Source organism: Notechis scutatus, chromosome 3 (assembly GCF_049901735.1).
Source record: "Notechis scutatus isolate UNSWTSFEM ecotype Mainland chromosome 3, rNotScu1.2, whole genome shotgun sequence".
NCBI lineage: Eukaryota > Metazoa > Chordata > Lepidosauria > Squamata > Elapidae > Notechis > Notechis scutatus.
Window position 1 is genome coordinate 142,239,355 of NC_142011.1, and position 19,589 is coordinate 142,258,943.

General features: G+C 34.6%; 1 protein-coding gene across 1 annotated transcript in view; it reads right to left on the reverse strand.

Moving 5' to 3' along the window:
- Positions 1-19,589, reverse strand: part of LOC113418034 (uncharacterized) — a 195,351-nt gene that overhangs the window by 128,760 nt on the left and 47,002 nt on the right. The window contains exons 7-8 of the mRNA XM_087960075.1: positions 15,260-15,383; positions 11,901-12,140 (exon numbers count right to left, since the gene is read on the reverse strand). Of these exons, the coding sequence (XP_087816201.1) occupies positions 11,901-12,140; positions 15,260-15,383 (364 nt within the window). The remainder of the gene's footprint in view (positions 1-11,900; positions 12,141-15,259; positions 15,384-19,589) is intronic.

Consider the following 19,589-nt stretch of genomic DNA (forward strand, 5'->3'; position numbering starts at 1 on the left):
GGCTAGTTTTCCCTCCCACAAATAACAAAAAAGTAATGTTTTAGCCATTCAAGTAAAGATTTTTAGGCAGACCAAGCATCCTATGATACCATTTTCTGCTTTAGTAAAATACAAACTAATGAATAAGACATTGTAGCTATCATTTTAGTTATCATAACACTGAAAACTATTTGCATTTAAAGTTAAAACTGTAAAGAAAGGTTGTTGAAGAGCAAAAAAATGTAAGGGAACCATTACATGTGGAACACCAAAACCAAGAAAACAGTGACAGCTATACGGTATATATCTCCCATAATAATGGAGCTGAAAGAGTGACATATGCACAGCATATCACCAATGTTTTATTCTTCATTGCTGTATTGGAAAGTAATGTATGAATGAGCTGGACGACGTATACAGAGTGTATACGAGCTACGTGAGATGGCATAGACTCCCCCGAGAAGTGCATATTAGATTTGCAAGGAGTCGAGTGAAGGAGATAATTTATAGAGTTATGAGAGATGAAGGAATAAAATCTAAAGATAGAGACGTGATTGTTCTAAAACAGGTGCCGAGGAGAACTCACGAACAAAGGAAAGTCTATCAATTTCTCACGAATTACTTAAATTTAAAAAAAAAATATCTTTTAGATGGAATACTCCAGAGGGTATACTAGTAATATGGAAGGAGAAAAGGGTGAGAATAAATAACCTAACCAAAGCTCAAGAATTTTTTGACCAAATAGGAGAAATAGAGGAAGAACTGAGCAGCAGAGATGACCATGAAATTTCGAGTCAAGAAGAGTTACAACCTAGAAGCAGGGTGGGGGGGATAAGGAGAAGGAGAGGGAAGGAGATGAGGAGACATTGGGAAAAGAAGAAAAAGGAGTGAGGACGAGAAGTCAAACGACAAGTAAAAATATTGAGGGATAGAAGTAAGAAAGGAAATGGATAAAGGAGTGGATTTGATATCCATAACTATCAATGGGTTAAATGATCCAGTTAAGAGAAAAAGAATATTTCTTAAGTTAGAAAAACAAAAAGCGGATATAATATGTATTCAAGAGGTTCATATAAAGAAGAGAGATAAAGGGTACTTATTAAATAAAAAGTTGGGGAAAATGTATTCAACATTGGCGGAAGAGAAAAAAAGAGGGGTAGTATTATATATAAAAGAATATATAGCCTCAGAATTGATTTATAAAGATGAACTGGGAAAAATAGTAATGGTAGAGGTGATAATGCAAAATAAAAAGACATTATTAGTGGGGATATATGCCCCTAATAAAAACCAAAGTGAATTTTACAAAATCATATATGAAAAACTAATAGAATTTGGCAACCCAAGAATTTGTATTATAGGAGACTATAATGCTATAACAGACAATAGACAAGATTACGCTTGTGAACAAAGACAGTATAAGAAACGGAATACATTGCCTAAGAAATTTATAGAGATGGTCGAAGAACTAGAATTAGTGGATGCATGGAGAAAAAGAAACCCAGGAATATCACAGTTTACTTTCTACTCCAGCCCACACAAATCATGCTCCAGGATAGATATGGCCTGAGCTATGCAAAGAGATTCAGGACATAAAAATTCTGGCTAACATGTGGGCAGATCACAACCCGATACAGATAGTCTGGAAAAATAGTTACTATAAAAAAGGTAGATGGACACTTAATTCGCAATTACTGAAAGAGGAAGAATATATTCAAAAAGTTAGGGAAGAATTGACTAGTTTTTTTAAATTTAATAAAAACAGGACACCTCATTGCAGAATCTATGGGATACAATGAAGGCATACTTAAGGGGAATTTCGATAGCTTTTATAGCAAATAGAAATAAAGAAAGAGAAGGGAAGCGGAAAGCCCTAACAAAAAGAATAGACAAATTGGAAAATAAGCAAATGGAAACCCAGGGAGATGAGCAAATTAGAAATGAACTAGCATTAGTTAAACATGAGATGAATATCTTAGATCAAGAGGAACTAATTAAAAAATTACTCTACACAAAACAAAATTATTTAGAACAAATAAATCCAGAAGGTGGCTGGCATATAAATTAAGAAAAGAAAACCAGAAAAGAACAATATGTCAATTACAGGATAAAAATGGAATAATAGAGATAGACCAGGAGAAAAAAAAGAAAATCGTAAGAGAGTATTTCGAAGACCTTTACAAACAAGAAGTAGTTGATTTAAATAAAATAGAAGAATATTTGAAAGAAGGAACTCTCTATCCAGTATCGGATGATAAAAAAGAGGTGCTTAATAAAGAAATAACTTTAGACGAACTAAAGGCAGCAATTCAAAAACAAAAAAGAAACAAAATGCCAGGTCCAGATGGGCTACCAAATGAGCTATATAAAGAGATAGGTGATATACTAGAGATAATGCTATTAGAGGTTTGCAATGGGGTATTACTGGAAGCCAAAATTCCAGAGTCTTGGAAGGAAGCATACATAACATTGATCCCGAAAGAGGGTGCAGATGCCAATCAAACAAAGAATTGCAGACCAATATCCCTTTTAAATTCAGATTACAAAATTTTTATGGTGGTAATGGCGGAAAGATTAAAGAAAGTACTTAGTAATAAAATTCACCTGGATCAAAATGGATTTCTTCCCACGAGGCAGATCAGATATAACACAAGAACAATAATAGACATATTGGAATATTATGAAAAACATCCAGGAAGCCAAGTGGCCTTGGTCTTCCTGGATGCACAAAAGGCCTTTGACAATTTAAACTGGGACTTTATGAAAAAGCATATTAATCTGATGGAATTTGTGGATAATTTTGTAAAAATGTTAAATGCAATTTATGCCACAGAAAAGGCCAATGTATTATTAAATGGAGAAATTACCAAATCATTAAAGATAAGGAAGGGAGTCAGACAGGGATGCCTGCTTTCACCTCTGCTTTTTATAACAATTTTGGAAACTGCTGGACAGAATTAGATCAAATAAAGAAATTAAAGGAATTAAAATTAAAAGTCAACAATATAAATTACAAGCCTTCGCAGATGATATGGTTTTTGTTACAGAAGATCCAATAGACTCAGGACCAGCCTTACTAAATGAAATAGATGAATTCGGTAAATTAGCAGGATTAAAAATTAATAAGGAAAAAAACAAAATGCTAGTTAAAAATTTAACAAATAGTAAACAAAAAAATTGGAAGAAAAGATGGGATTACAAATTGTAAATAAAATTAAATATTTAGGAATTTGGTTAAGAGCTAGAACATTAAATCTGCGAGAAGATAACTGTTAAGCCTGGATTCCCCAACGGGTGTTAAGGAAAACAAACTAAACAGAACGTGCAGCGAAGTCAGAAGACAGGTAAATGTGTGAGTTTTTTAGTTAACACGCAGTAAAATTACAGATACGCTTGTGCTATCAAAAATATAGTTTATTCCATTTAAGAATTATAGCATAGTCAAAATAACGGTCCATTAGTCATATATCAATTTCAGTCAAGTCTTGTCGGGGATACTCTATTTGCAAAGTCCGTGTTGAATAGCCAATATCAGTTCACTTACAATAAATCAGTCCAATCTTTATTTTCTCTCCGTTGAGAAAAATCAACACTCCTTCTTCTCTCCCCTTTCCAGCAAGAACGCAGTCATCAATCCATCAAGTAATTAGGGATCAGTAAGCCAGAGAGAGAGAGCTGCAGTTGCCTCGCTTCTTATATAGTGCTTTTACAACCACACCCTTAATTACATTCTTGCTGTTAAAGTTACACACACTTTAACTAACAAACCATGATACCATATTTATTATTTTTACCCAAACCAGTTAGGGTAAACAATGTTATCCCTAACAATAACTATACTAAATTACTGAAACAGTTTGAAAAGGACTTGGAAAATTGGAATAAGATGCAAATTTCATTATTAGGTAGAATAGCAACAATCAAAATGAATGTTCTACCTAAAATACTATATTTGTTTCAAACAATTCCAATATTACTGGACAATTTTTTTAAAAAAGAATTAGATAAAATTGTGATGAAATTTATCTGGGCAAAGAAAAAAACAAGGATAAAAAAAACTTATTTACAAGATAATAAAAGCAGAGGTGGATTCAGACTGCCTGTCTGGGAGACATATTATAGAGCAGCGGCATTAGTGTGGATAAAAGATTGGATTGATTTGAGGAACAATAGGATTTTACAATTGGAGAGACATGACTTACAGTTAGGTTGGCATGCATTTCTATGGAAGCTGAATAGTAAAAACAATCTATACTTTACTAGACATGTATTCCGAAAGTCTTTAATTAAAATTTGGACTGATATAAGAAGGAATCATACTAAAATCCCGAGGTGGTTTTCAACGATGGAGGCAATGTTTCACTTAAATACGATGGACATTAGTAAAAAACTTAAGTATCACCAAATATTAGATAGTGAGGGAAGAATTAAAACGAAACAGGAACTAGAAACACAAAAGATAGTTATCAATAATTGGTCATATTTTAAAGTAAAACTGAGATATAATAAAGACATAAAGGAATATGGAATTGAGGTAAAAGACACATATTTAGATAAAATACGTTTAAACCCTGAGAAAAGTTTGATTTTATGTTAGCTTTGGAAAAAAAACTTTGGCTATAGTATTGATCTGGATGCCTGGGAAGAAATCTGGCAGAAAAACCTGACATTAACCAAATCAGTAGCACACAAGGAGAATCTATACAAAATGATGTATAGATGGCATCTGGCACCCTCTAGATTGGCCAAAATATTTCCGACAGCAAATCCTTGCTGTTGGAAATGTAAAGGGAAATTTGGTACATATTTTCATTTATGGTGGACTTGTCCTGAGGTAAAGAAATATTGGTTAAAAATAAAAGCATGGATAGAAGAAATCATAGAGTGTGGGCTGGAATGGAAACCGGAATTGTTTTTGTTGGGAATGATCAAAGGGGATTACCCCTCTAAAGTAAAATATCTGACCATCCATTTATTAACTGCGGCACGTATTTCACTAGCACAATATTGGAAGAACCCAAATGTACCACCGATACATGTTGCTATTCAGAAAACATATGAGTGTGCCCAATTGGAGAGGCTCATGCTTAAAATCAATGGGAAGGAGGATACAGATTACTACCGGATATGGGATAAATGGTATAAGTGGGTAGATAATAAAAGGGGAAACATGTAAATGAACCCAAGATACAATTTATATTCAGCTGTTCATACCAAATGTATAAAAACAATTAAAGATTTTAAACCTTCTTTTCTCTGTTACTATTATTATTATTATTATTAGTCATTTAGTATATTTCTTTGTTTACTAGTTAAATAATATGAATGTATTTGTAATTGAAGAATAGTTATAAACCAACGTGAAAATAAATATAGTATATTGTGAATTATTTAGCACTTAGGATATGATAATGAATGAAGATGTGAATAATACTAGTCAATATTGATTATTGCTACTTATCAAATTCGATAACAAATATAAAGAATTATGTGTTATTCACATATTATTGTTTCTGTATTTTTGAATTTGTATGTTTTTAATTTTGTAAATAAAATTGTTTTTAATTTTTTTAAAAAAATAATAATGTACTAATCTACTAAAACAGAGGTAGAGAACTATGGCCCCTTTATGACTTGTGGATTTCAACTCCCAAAATTCCTGAGCCAAGTCCACAAGTCATAAAGGGCCATAGTTCCCCATCCCTTTACCCAAAGCATGGTATATTCTCCACACTGCCATGGAATTTGGTAAGGTTGAGCATATCTTCTCCCAAAACTCTTCTACATTATCAGGTTCTGCACAGAACCCCTCTTTCCTACACATATTTTGGTCAAATAGAAATTGTTTGCTTATCTGCCATACCATTGTGGTTGATTTGGCTTGGATACAGCTGCAAGTAGAAAGGAAAAGTCGAGTTCATAAAAACATCCAAGAATGGATATATTGCATAATAGCCATAAATCTCATGGGCACCTCCAGACCCCTGTTGTTTTAGTCTATCATCGATTCAGGTGCTAAAAGAGCATTAGACATCATTTTGTAAGAAGTGCAAAGGAAGTGGGCAAGGGCAGTATAAAACATATCACTTGTCTTTCTAAATACAGGAAAATAATTGTTACATTTTGTGCATCTGGGGCCAATTGGCTCAACACATCTGCTACCAATATTCATTTTCTTCTCCTTCTATGACCTGGAAGGAATAGGACAGTAAGGTGTGACTATTGTTAACCTTGACTAAATTATTTTCATTATATTACTTGCTTTCTTCCGAATTTTTATAGCTGAATATTACGTTTGCAAGCCTGGTTTCACTGAGGAGAAAGCTGAAGAAAGAGGACAAAATCAAAACAATATTTTTTTCTAAGTAGAACATGTGAAACAAATTAAAAGTCTTAAAGATCCGACAAAGTCTTAGCATTAATGCCCATTTAAATGCATTAAGAAATGGTGACTCCAACATAAATTATTTTTTCAAAATTAACATAGGTATCATAGATGGACTAGTATGTGGGAACGATCTTGGAAGACAGGGAGAAGAGACCCAGCCAAACAAATGGTCAGGAAAAAAGGCAACTTAATCCGCTGAAGATACTTTCTACCTTCATGGGTTGTAAAGAGGATGGAGGAAGAAACGTATCTTCAGATTTGCAAGATTCTGTTAATGTAACCTTATACTTAAGTACAATTAGTTGACCTGGTTATGTTTCCTGCCTGGTCCACCCTACAGGGCTGACAATAATAGACTGGATTATTGTTAGCAAAAATAGGAAAATATCCCTTATCTTTGAAAAAGAACCATTTCTAACTATCGATGCTTGGAAAGAATGTGGTCTTGCAAATTTCAATACAAGTCAATCTATTACACAATTTCTAGACTAATACCTATACATTCTGAAAATTAATTACCCACTAGCTTTTGCATTTCCAAAAAGTTCTTAGATAGGTAACATAGCCAATGTGTTCTCACTTCTATATTGTCTTCCTGCCCATCAGTCTCTGAAATCCCATATGATCCTAAATCAGTGTTTCTCAATATTGGTAACTTTAAGATATCTGGACTTTAACTCCCAGAATTCCTCCAGCATGCTCCAGACATCTTAAAGTTGCCTCCATTTGGGGGGGGGGGAGGTCTCTCCTCATCAGTCATGTCTGACTCTAGGGGGCAGTGCTCATCTCCATTTCCTAGTCAAGGGAACCAACATTGTCTGAAGACACTTCCGTGGTCATGTGGCTTGACCAATGATTATATGCCAAGGCACATGGACCGCTGTTACCTTCCTACCAAAGTGGTACCTATTTATCTTCTTGCACTTGCAAGCTTTCAAATTGCTAGGTTGCCAGGAGCTCACCCCATCACACAGTGCTTGGGACTCAATCTTCCAATCTTCCAGTCAATAAACCCAGCATCTTATATACAGCTAGTCCATTGCATCCCTTAACATTGGGAAATACTGTTCTCACGGGATAAGCCTACATCAAAGTCAGGGCCTCTTTTCAAGAAAAGCAGTGAGTCAGAAGATGGCTGCATTTTTCTCCTTCATGAAGTTGGAACTGCAGAATGAACACGCCCAAATAAAAATATTTGAACAACATCTGGAATATATTTATTTTTTTATAAACGCACTTCTAATTGCACAATGGGGCTTCCCTTTGCTCTCTCTCTGTAGTCCCAGTCATATCTATTCTTGAGAATCCTCCAACTTTATGGTATAGGATAGAAAGAAAAAGGAGGCAGATTCCACTCAGGAGCCAGATGTCATTTTGCCACATGAATTACATCATTGGATATATAACCAGTTATGCACAATATATTTGGAGGCAAGCTGTGATAAAGTTGTAGCTCTTGTCTCCCAAGGTATATTTTCTACTCACTGCTTCCCAATGAGAAATCAGAGATGCTTGTGATAATCTGAAGAATTTCCTTAGCAGCTTCAGGCTAATGCAACCTAATTCTTTCTTAACAGCTCTTTTGCAATTCATCATTTTACTATACAGTAGTTGGCTGCTGCTTCCTGGTGTAGACACAGATGATTCCAGCCATTTAGTTTTTATGCAGCGATCACATTTTATTTGTAAACTGTCAGTGCTTTAGGTGATTCTAGTTTAAGAATCTCATCTACTTAATCTTTTTTTTTTTCCACTGGGGTATCAGGTGGTTAGGGCAGGCTTAAATGTTTCTTATTTTGAAAAGTGTATTTGTTTACTACCAGGCACATCTGTAGCATTTCAAATGCTGAGCTTAGTATGCACTGAGGTATTCCCTACCTATGAAGTGTGCTAAGGTGTAGTATTATAGTAATAATAAGAAAGGCAAAAAAAATCTGGATAGTGCACATGGCAGCACCTGTAGATAGAATAGCAGAGAAAAGAACTGGAGGAAATCACAAAATACAAAGACCTACAAAATCAAGGAGGAGGAGGAGAAGAAGGAGAAGGAGGAGGAGAAGGAGAAGGAGAAGGAGGAGAAGGAGGAGGAGGAGGAGAAGAAGAAGAAGAAGAAGAAGAAGAAGAAGAAGAAGAAGAAGAAGAAGAAGAAGAAGAAGAAGAAGAAGAAGAAGAAGAAGAAGAAGAAGAAGAAGAAGAAGAAGAAGAAGAAGAAGAAGAAGAAGAAGAAGAAGAATTCCAATAGCCGTGGGTGCAATCCAAAAACAATTGGTACATCACTTGAACATCACTGACACTGTCAACATCACTATCAATCTACTTTATTATTACTATTATCACTGCAAAAAGTAGCTTTACTTGGAACAGCTTATATCTTATGTTGATACCTTACATATTATTAAACAATAACATCTCCCTATCCCAAGTCTTTGGGAAGGACAGGGGACAAAAATGCCAAACCTGTCTAAACATCTGGCTGACTTTGTGACCAACCATAACAAAAAAGTTTTTTTTCCCTTTAGCCTACCTAATAATACTTTATTTGTTGCTGTTAAAAATATCTTAGCTCCTAGTCAGATGCTGACTCAGAAAAACGGAGGCTTAGGAAATGATGGTGTCATCATATTTTAGAATTGATACCTTAGGTCATGTTAAATAGTTTTTGATATATGTAGCTTTCAGAAAGGACTTCAGGGGAAAAATTGAGGGTGTGACTATTAAGGACAATGATATTATGAGATATTTCTCATACCAATCTCGTTCAGAATATTACCAAGAAACTGCATGATATGGATTTAGGAAAGCCTTACATTAAAAATAAATTTCTATTTTACAGTAAAATTGTTCACGCTCTTCTCCAACTCCTTTCTAGGCCAAAAAATGTTGTGCTTATTATTTTGATAGCTATAATTTAAAATTGGTGCCAGCATCAACTCAATGACTGGATGATAAGTGTCTTGAAACTTCAAGAGAAGCCACTAAATTTTTCACAGCGTTTGGGTGTCATTTTTGATATAATAAAAATATGGTGCCCTTTTAATAATGAATCATACATTATTCCCACAGTTTGATTTACATGCACGGATTAAATGTCATGTTTGAAAAGGTGCTGTTTTATGCTTCCTGAATTTCCATTAAGTAAAGCCAAGCAGCACCTAGCAAAATCTAGCAAACTTCCTACTTTGCCAGGTTGACACAAAGCGTAATAGTATCTCTAGATTTGAACCTCTAGATTTGAATCTCTAGATGAATCTCTTCCGATTAGTGTCAATATATTCTGAATGGCCAAATTTCTGAGTGTGTTTTTCAGAGGACCACACTAGATATTATCTTCAGCTAGAGCATTTTTTATTAAAAGGTTGAATATAAGAATTTAGGTTGCCTGATAGTGTTCCTGTTAGTCACATTAATTACATACGTATTGATGCTTATGTTGAATAATATTAATGTTCTGTATTTTTATTGGGGGAAGTTTTATTTATTTTTAATGCAATATCATTGTGTTTAATTTTAGGAAAAATATATTGTTCAATACTTCATCAACCTTTTCAGTTTTTTATTGACATAGAGCAGATGGTTCTGTTTCCTCAATTTGCAACCCAGTTTGCATGGCATTAAGTGAGATAAATATCCAACCCTAGCACTGCAGCAGCCTGTGGATAATAGGAATAAAAAGAACTTGGGAATAAGAGCCATTTTAGTCATGTGTAGTTACTACAGCACATAAAGATTTGTGCATATTAAACTCAGATCTCTAAGGGCTTCAATAGCCTATCGATGCACAGATGGTCCTCAACTTACAACCATTTGTTTAGCAACTGCTCAAAGTTACAACAGAAATGAAAAAAGTAAGTTATGACCAGTGCTCAACTTATGTCTATTACAGCATCTCCACAGTCATGTGATCAAAATTCAAAAAAAATGAATTATAATCCATATGTCTTTGGAAGAGTCTTCACTTCCTTGATGCATGGCAAATCTTGAATATTTTCAAAATGGAAATGTTTTGGAAAAGTCATGTTTTATGCATTCATTCTTTTTGCTTTTCTGAAATCTGACAAAGTGTTCAGGAAGATCCCCCCTGCAACTCAACACATGAATCACAGGGAACTTTTTTGACCATCAGCGAAGAATCCATTTCCCCTAGTCTGGGATTATTATAAAATTACAATAGAATGTGGTGAAAGTGTGCTTTATACTTGACAGGATGGGCAGATTCACCTTTGGAAGGGTCTCATACAAAATCCATCAAATCCACGAGCACATCAATTCATAGTGGTCAATTATTGAGCTTTCTAGTAATCCAATGGACAAGATTTATCCAATAGATCAGAAGTATACAACACAGATTGCCAGGATGAGAGGCAGTTGCTAAAGGCATGCAACATATATGTCTCTATTGTTGCTGGGATTTTTTTTTCTTCTTCCAGAGGGCAGAGTTGCAAAATTGAATGCGGTTGGAAAGAAATACAAGATGAATAACAATGATAATGATATATGAATCATAATTAATTATATGTAAATTAAATCAAATCAAATTTACTTTACCTTGCTCATTTGTTTTTTTCAGGAATATTGTGCGTGTATATGCATTTATTTTATCTTCTTCCTGACTACTTTTTAGAGGGATGACTCAATATTGCAATACACTAATATAAACTTTTGGCCCATAAAAACTTTTGCATGAATATAAAATAATTTGAAGAAATGTCTATCATCTATCTATCTATCTATCTATCTATCTATCTATCTATCTATCTATCTATCTATTATCTATCTATCTATCTATCTATCTATCTATCTATCTATCTATCATCTATCATCTAATCTATCTATCCACACACACATACACATACATACACACAAATACACACATGTGTATGTATGTATGTATGTACTGGGGAGTAGCAACTTCTCTTTTTCCAAATATTTATCTATTTGGCATTTTGATTTAAAAACTTTGCTCTTTTTCACAAGTTTTTTTCTTTTTCGCAATCCATGAAGCTTAAAACATAGAAAAAGATCTATATACATTCATATATTTATCTGCAGCTACTTATTCATTTATTATTCTAAATCTACTTTGTCCAAATCATATTACAGAGATGACAAGCTGCATAGACTTTTTAAGAAGCAAGCAAAAACCTAAATGGGGCTGACAACGCTGCATAATCTAGGGTTTAATATATCCGGTAATTTTGGAATACTGTAATAAATATATTACTTGCTTATTTGCTCTATAACTGTGCTCAAAAAGTGACTGAAATAATTTCTATATTGAAAAGACAAGATAGAAAATTCTGCCTGTGCCCAGATTTAACCTAAAAATATTAAATAAATTATAAGAGTGTATTAAATATTTCCCCAAACTGATTCAGCTGTGGTGTTCAGTTCTTTAGAATATCCAGCCAACTTGGGGGAAAAAAGGAGCTGGCCCATCACCTGTGGAAGGCACTCAGTTGTGGAAAGTAACGTAGCTCAATACAAAATACTATTTTTTCCAACCACAAAACGTATTAAAAAAAACTTCACTTACTGTGTATATGCTTTGTCCAAAAGAGATCTCCACGTCATAGAAGTTCCCATTATGTCTCACAGGCAGTGACTTTCCAGTCAATTGTTGTCCATCCACTTTGGAGCATGCAAGAAATTTTCCATTAAGTTGTTTACAAATGGAAACCTTGAGACTGTAACTACCTTGTGGCACTTTGTCTTTGATACCCCTTAAGCATTTTAGATGGATATCAGTAAATTGAGATTTTTTAGTGCGGTTAACCTAAAGGACAAGAGTGAGAGAGAGAGAGCAACATTCATTATCAGTACTTTTTAAAACAGTCTTGAAATCAGTTGGGATAAAAGCTTATTCTGAAAGTACCCCTCATCCCATTTTCTCCTCAGTATTATCTAGGTCAATATAATATTTCTCCTCTCTTTCTCTCTCTCTCCCAGTGGAACAACTTGATGGCTAATCTTTTTGTCATCGTGTGCCGAAAGTGCACGCATGCACACATAATGCAAGGCATGCATGACCTCCCCATGCTCCCCGCTCCTGAGCATGCACGCATGATCCCCCCACGATTCCATGTCCCCTGCGCATGCGCGTACATCTCCTGCAAGTGCCCTGCCCCCCCACACATGCATGGCAAAAACCCAACAATCAGCTGGCTGGTGAGAGGCACGCACACATGTGCAGTGGAACTGAGCTAGGGCGACGACTCGTGTGCCGGCAGAGATGGCTCTGTGTGCCACTTCTGGCACGCATGCCATAGGTTCGCCATCACGGGTATAGGGCTTCGTCCCTGAGCAGAGAGTTGCACTAGAAGGCCTCCAAAGTTCCTCCCAACTCTTCTAATCTAGTCTAGTCTAGTCTAGCCCTGATTTGAAGCCAATAGTCCAGTTATCAGGAATAGAAAAACCTAAAATTCTGAAATAACTCTTGGCAATATATTTCAATACATATGTTTTTTCTACTTGAATGAAACACATTGATGCATTCAGTTGTTTCAAATAGTTAAATATGTTTCTGTTTTCATCCCCTGCAAGGGGACTTTGGAGACGATTGCCTCCACCTCGCCCCTTTAAAAAGGGTTGGCAACACTAAGAAATATTTTAAAGGTAGTCCTTGACTTACAAGCATTTCTTTTGTACCATTCAAAGCATAAGCACCGTCCCTGTCCTATTGTCCCCAATTATTAGTTCCTATTTCTTATATTTAAACTTATGATTATTCTTATTTCTATTTTATTGTAAGCTTTTGACAAAATAAGTAAATAAAATATATAAATAAAGTTACAACAGTACTAAAAAAAATTATTTATAACTATTTTTCACAACTACTGTTGCTGCGTCCCCCCATTGGTCACGTGATCAGATGCTTGGCAACTGGTTCATATATTTATGATGGTTGTAATGTCCCGGGGTCGTGTGATGACCTTTTGCGGCCTTCTGACAAGCACTGTCAATGAGGAAGCCAGATTCATTTAACAATCATGGTAGTCACATAACAACTGCGGTGATTTGCTGAACAACAATGGCAAGAAAAGTCATCAAATGGGGCAAATGGGGCAAAACTCCCTTAGCCACAGAACTTTTGGACTCATTTATAGTCCTAAGTCAAGGGCTACCTGCAGTCTGTTTCCCACAAAGAGAATGGATTGGTTACACCAACCTCCTGAACAAGTCCCACCCCCCAAACACATATCCTTTATGCTGAACTACAGGTCTAATTATTCTCAAACATTAAGAATTGACTCACTTTTCTCCCCCTGGCATCACTGGATAGTGCCATCAACATTGCCTAACTTGTACTGAAATCAAGAAGCAAACACTTAACCTCTTGATTTTTTCCACGGATCCATTAAATTGCTTGTATTTTTAGAGAGATTAAGATTCTAGTATTGTAAAGTATTTAGTAAGCTTTCACCTTATTACATCATGGTGCAAAAAGTATTTCTTTACACATCAATTTCAAAATAAAGTACTTGATCCTAATTGTTTAACATGAAATCTGATAACACATGAAAAAAGCATGCCTTCGACAAAATACTTTGGAGTGGCAATGTGCTCACTGTTGCACCGTCCTACAACTTCTTCAAGATCTCAAATATTTTATTTGATATATTGAAGACTTTTAGCCATATAAGTAATCTTACTTTAGTCATATGTTATCAAGATATATGATAATATTATGAGATGTATACACTATATGCAATGGAAATATTTATTTCTCTTGGGATGTATTGTTATGACAGTGTCCACAGAATACAAAGCTTTTAATCCTGGCATGCGTTAAGGAATATAGTGACCAATAATCTCTTTTTAAAACTCCTGGCTTCAATTTATAATAAGAGAAACAGCATATTTCCATATAGATAGAGAGCATTCAGCAGTGTTAAAAAAATCACTTGAAGGAATTAGGCCTTTTTTGTTTTTGTCAACACAATCTATACTTAAGAAACTAATCTCAATGGCAATTATTTAAGTTAAATTAGAAAATTCTTAATTAACAGTAAAGAATTAACCTTAATATTTTTGATACACACACACACACATACAAAGACATACAATTAACATCATGTGAATGAATAAATCAGGCAATGTTTCTAAAACCTCAAGGCAGGATTACTGATGCAGTCAGACCCAGTTATTAAACACATTCTAAATTAAACGCTTCTATGAATTTTATACTGAAATATATTGTGATAGTTTTGCATGCCAAATGTGACATTTCATATTTTAGATTCATCTTCTGCAGTAATTTTAGAAATGTCACACAAACAAAGATTTTGCATTTACCAATAGAATTACTATGCATGGCCAGTTAGCTTCTTCTTTTTCTGGCTCTTCTAGTTGTTTCAAGTCAGCAAGCCATAAAAAATCTTTATCTCTCTGAAACACAGCAATTTGGAAGATAATCGAATAGTGACTGGGGGGCAAAAACGCCAGTCTGAGGAATTATACCACAATCTCTCTTGCATTTACAGCATTCCCTCAAAGCTAGTGTCAGTTGAGTAGGAAAAGGAGATACGAGATGCATCGTATCTCAAGCTTGTCTCATTTAAATAGTGGCAGAGCTGCCTTTCTTCTACCTACAATATCACTTTGCTTGGCCAATGTGGGTAAAGTGCTGGAAAAACTCTGCCTTGCCAACATGATCCATGGGGCAGAGGTACTTCTAAACCTAACTAAATTTTGTTATAAAGCACATCTTTGCATTTGCAAAAAATATACATGTTAAAAACCTGCTAAACTCCTTGTGTTTTTTTAAATCTAAACAAAAAGGTTTTTTCAACAAGGAAATCCATATATCTGATCTAATCATTTGCAATTTTCCTTTGAAAACATACAAGGAGAGGGAGGGAGAAAGGGAGGGAAGGAAGGACCGAAACAGTTTACCTTCCAGCAAGGAACAGCTGTTCCATTTGAATTGTGACTCACTCCTGCAAGGTTACAAAGTTTGGCTGCAGCCCTCATTTTCCAGCCATTTGAGGCAGTTTCCAACACCTGATTTTCTGGCTTGCTTGGGTGACAAAGGGAATGTAAAGGGAACATTTTAAATAACATGCATAAATTAAAGGCAACCATGACACCTGAAACTTGCTGCATTCCTTTATTTATTTATTTATTCATTCATTCAATTTCTAAAGCTGTCTATCTCAAACAAATGACTCTGGGCAGTGATCATTAAATCAAATACCTACAAACATACATGCAGACATACTACATATTTGTGTTTCTTAGAGAGAATCCAGGAGTGTAGCCAACCAAAGTAGCAAAAGAATAATATATAACACTTAAGCAGTCCCTGGTGCTCTCTGAGCTTGGTTGTTTTCTGCAGACGTTTCATTAGCAGGTAACATCACCAGTGCAAAGCAGAAACAACCAAGGTCAGGGAGCACCAATAGACCCCATCGTTTCAACCCTGAGCTACAAATAGTCTCCTTTAAATATAACAGTATCGTCCATCTATGTCTGAATTGATTGGCAAAAATAGTAACCTATAATCAAGTGAACACTGGAGTTTACATAAAAGTCCAGATTAGCAAAAGTAGATTGTTTATTATTGCAAGCTTCTGGGAAGGACAAGTGAAACGTCTTCGAAGAAAAACAAGTCCACTTGCCTCTTGAAAAAGCACCTTTGGGATAGAATATCTACTGTATCCCAAAAGCATAACTTGGGCAAAATTTCACACCATCTTCTAGCATTTTAGGATGTTGATTCTGGGATATAGAGTGGTAATATTATTCCTTGATTTATGACAGTGAGTTTCTAAAGTTTCTGGGACTTGAAATATATGAAGGATCAACATTTATTGTCTACCAGCTTTGCAAAAAAAAAAAAAAAATGTTAGCTGTTTCTGACTAGTTTTCACCCAATGAATGAACACCCTAATTGATAGAAACATTATATGAAGAAACAGCTTTTTTTAAAAAAAGAAATTTAATTCAGAAACCTAGGTTTCAATTAGCAATAAGGTATGTTTAAACAGAGCCATTGTATCAAGGCAATTATTTGTAATATTTCAAACTCGGGTTTTATTTTTAAAATTGTTTTTGGGGGAATACTTTTTTCTGGTAATTTCTAAACATTTGGATGAATGCAAATGAAGCCTGTAATTGTGATATAAAGATTCTAAAAAGAAGAAGAACCACAGAAACAATGAGATGAGTTTAATTTAAACCCTTTAATGGTTGTTTTTCTTTCTGGACTGGGACGGGATTGTTGCTGTTTGTTTTAATTGTTTATTTTTACTCTATATTGCCCAGGGTTATTATATAATTGGGCAGTATTATAAATTGCTAAAATAAATAAATAAATTTGGAGAATACATAGTGTTAAGCCTGGATTCCCCAACGGGTGTTAAGGAAAACAAACTAAACAGAACGTACAGCGAAGTCAGATGGGAAGACAGGTAAATGTGTGAGATAAGTTTTCTAGTTAACACGCAGTAAAAATACAGATACACTTGTGCTATCAAAAATATAGTTTATTCCATTTAAGAATTATAGCATAGTCAAATGTAACGGTCCATTAGTCATATATCAATTTCAGTCAAGTCTTATCGGGGATACTCTATTTGCAAAGTCCGTGTTGAATAGCCAATGTCAGTTCACTTACAATAAATCAGTCCAATCTTTATATTCTCTCCGTTGAGAAAAATCAACACTCCTTCTTCTCTCCCCGTTCCGGCAAGAACACAGTCATCAATCCTTCCAGTAATTAGGGATCAGTAAGCCAGAGAGAGCGAGCTGCAATCGTCTCGCTTCTTATATAGTGCTTTTACAACCACACCCTTAATTACATTCTTGCAGTTAAAGTTACACACACTTTAACTAACAAACCATGATACCATATTTATTATTTTTACCCAAACCAGTTAGGGTAAACAATGTTATCCCTAACATTCTCCCCTTTGGGGTAATAATAATAATATTACAATAATATAACCATTTACACCTTTAAATCATAATTGTCACAACTCTCTTTAAATTTTACAACACCCTGAGCTTTTGTAAACTAGTCTGCAATATTTTCTTCCGTCATGCAGTACTCAAGTTTAATTAGACCATTTTTAACAGATTCTCTAACATTTAAGTATCTTAAATCAGTATGCTTTGATCTAGTCTTTACAGCAATATTAGTAGCTAACTGTATGGCTGCCTGGTTGTCCTCGTACACAATAATAGAATCTTTAACAGTTATACCCATGTCAAATAATAACTGTTTGTACAGAATTAAGTCAGTGCATAGTAATGACAGACATGAAAATTCTGCTTCCATCGTTGACAAGCTAATATGCTGTTGCCTGATTGACCTCCACCCTATTAGTGTCTTACCAAATAATATAACCATCCCAGATGTTGATTTTCTAGTATTTATGTCAGTTGCAAAACTTGCATCTGCATAGGCACTAAGATTCAAATCACCTTTTGGCTCTAGATACAATGCATGGTGCATTGTTCCTTTAAGATATCTTAAAATTCTCTTTAATGCTTGCCAATGACATTGATGTGGATCAGTATTAAATCGTGCCAGCTGATTAACACTATAAGCTATATCTGGCCTTGACCAATTGCTTATATATGATAAGCTACCAATCAAAGATTGATATATGGTCTTATCAAATTTGGGACTTTGAGCATCAATTTTGCAAATTTCCTGACTCATTGGAGTCTTTGCAGGCTTACAAAGTTCCATTTTATACAATTTAATTAATTGGCAAATTTTATCCTCTTGAGATATCTTAAATCCTTTTGTGGTTTTTTTAATTGTCAATCCTAGATACTTTTTAATTTCACCTAAATGCTTTAATTTTATCCTTTTGGCTAATAATGAAATAATCTCAGTAGCTTCATTATTGGTCTTAGTAATCAAAGCAATATCATCTGTAAATAATAATAACAATGACACCGTTCCATTATTTTCTCTTTTAAACATACATGGATCTGCTAAACCAGATTTAAACCCTATATTGTTTAATTCTTTCACAATATATTGGTTCCATTCATAGCCAGATTGTTTCAATCCATATAAACTCTTCTTGAGTTTCCAACAATCATTGCTATTTACTTTATTATCATTTATACCAACCGGTTTTTTCATATATATTGTATGCTGCAATGGTGCATGCAGATATGCAGTTTCTACGTCTAAATGGTTAACTATATAATTATTCTTAGCTGCCCATACTAAAGCTGGTCTTAAAGTTGTAGCCTTAAGATTTGGTGCAAATACCTCATCATAATCAAATACATTTTGGTTAAATCCTTGTGCTACTAATCTAGCTTTATAAGTTACTTTCCCATTATTTCCAGTCTTTACTTTGAATATCCATTTGCACCCAATGGATTTTTCTCCTGGAGGTAATTTGGTTTCTTCATAAACTTTCATTTCCTTTAATGAATTTAACTCTTTTTCCATTGCTTTTTTCCAATTCTCCTGATCCTTAGCAGGATACATCTTAAGTTCATCTATGCTAGTTGGAACTTTATTTACTTGGCAAACAATACTTGCCTGATATCTTTCAGGTGGTTTAGTTATACGCGTTGTGCGTCTAGGTATAACAGGACTTACAGGTGGACTTTCCTTTATTTCCTGTTCTTGACTATCTATCTCTTCTTGATCAATTATTTCCTCTTGATCTGATTCTATTTGCTCTTCATGGATTTCTTCTTTAATTGGACTTTTCTTATAACTAGTCTTTTCTTTCTGCCTCTTGAAAGGTTCTATAATAACATCATTATCTGAATCCTGCTCTAATCTATTCCATCCTATATGTTCTAGGAATTGTGCACTAGCACTGCAGTATACTCTAGATGTACCTGGTTCCCAGAATCTATAAGATCTATGATTTGCTTGATATCCAACAAAAATTAATCTTTTAGCTCTACGTTGTCCTTTGTGCCTGAGTTGTGTAGGGATATGCACCCATGCTGGTGCACCAAATGTGTGAATATAACTCAAATCAGGTTTCCTACCATGCCACAGTGTGAATGGTAATTCACCTGTTGTTGAATTAACAACATTGTTTAATATGTGATTACCACACATTATAGCTTCTCCCCACAAATTGTCAGGTAATCCAGAATCAGATAACATTGTTCTTCCCATTGATTGCAGTGTTTGGCCTCGTCTCTCTATAAATGCATTATGTTGAGGCCTATATGGTGCAGACTTTTTATGTTGAATACCTGCCATTCTAAATCTATTCTGGAATTTATTATT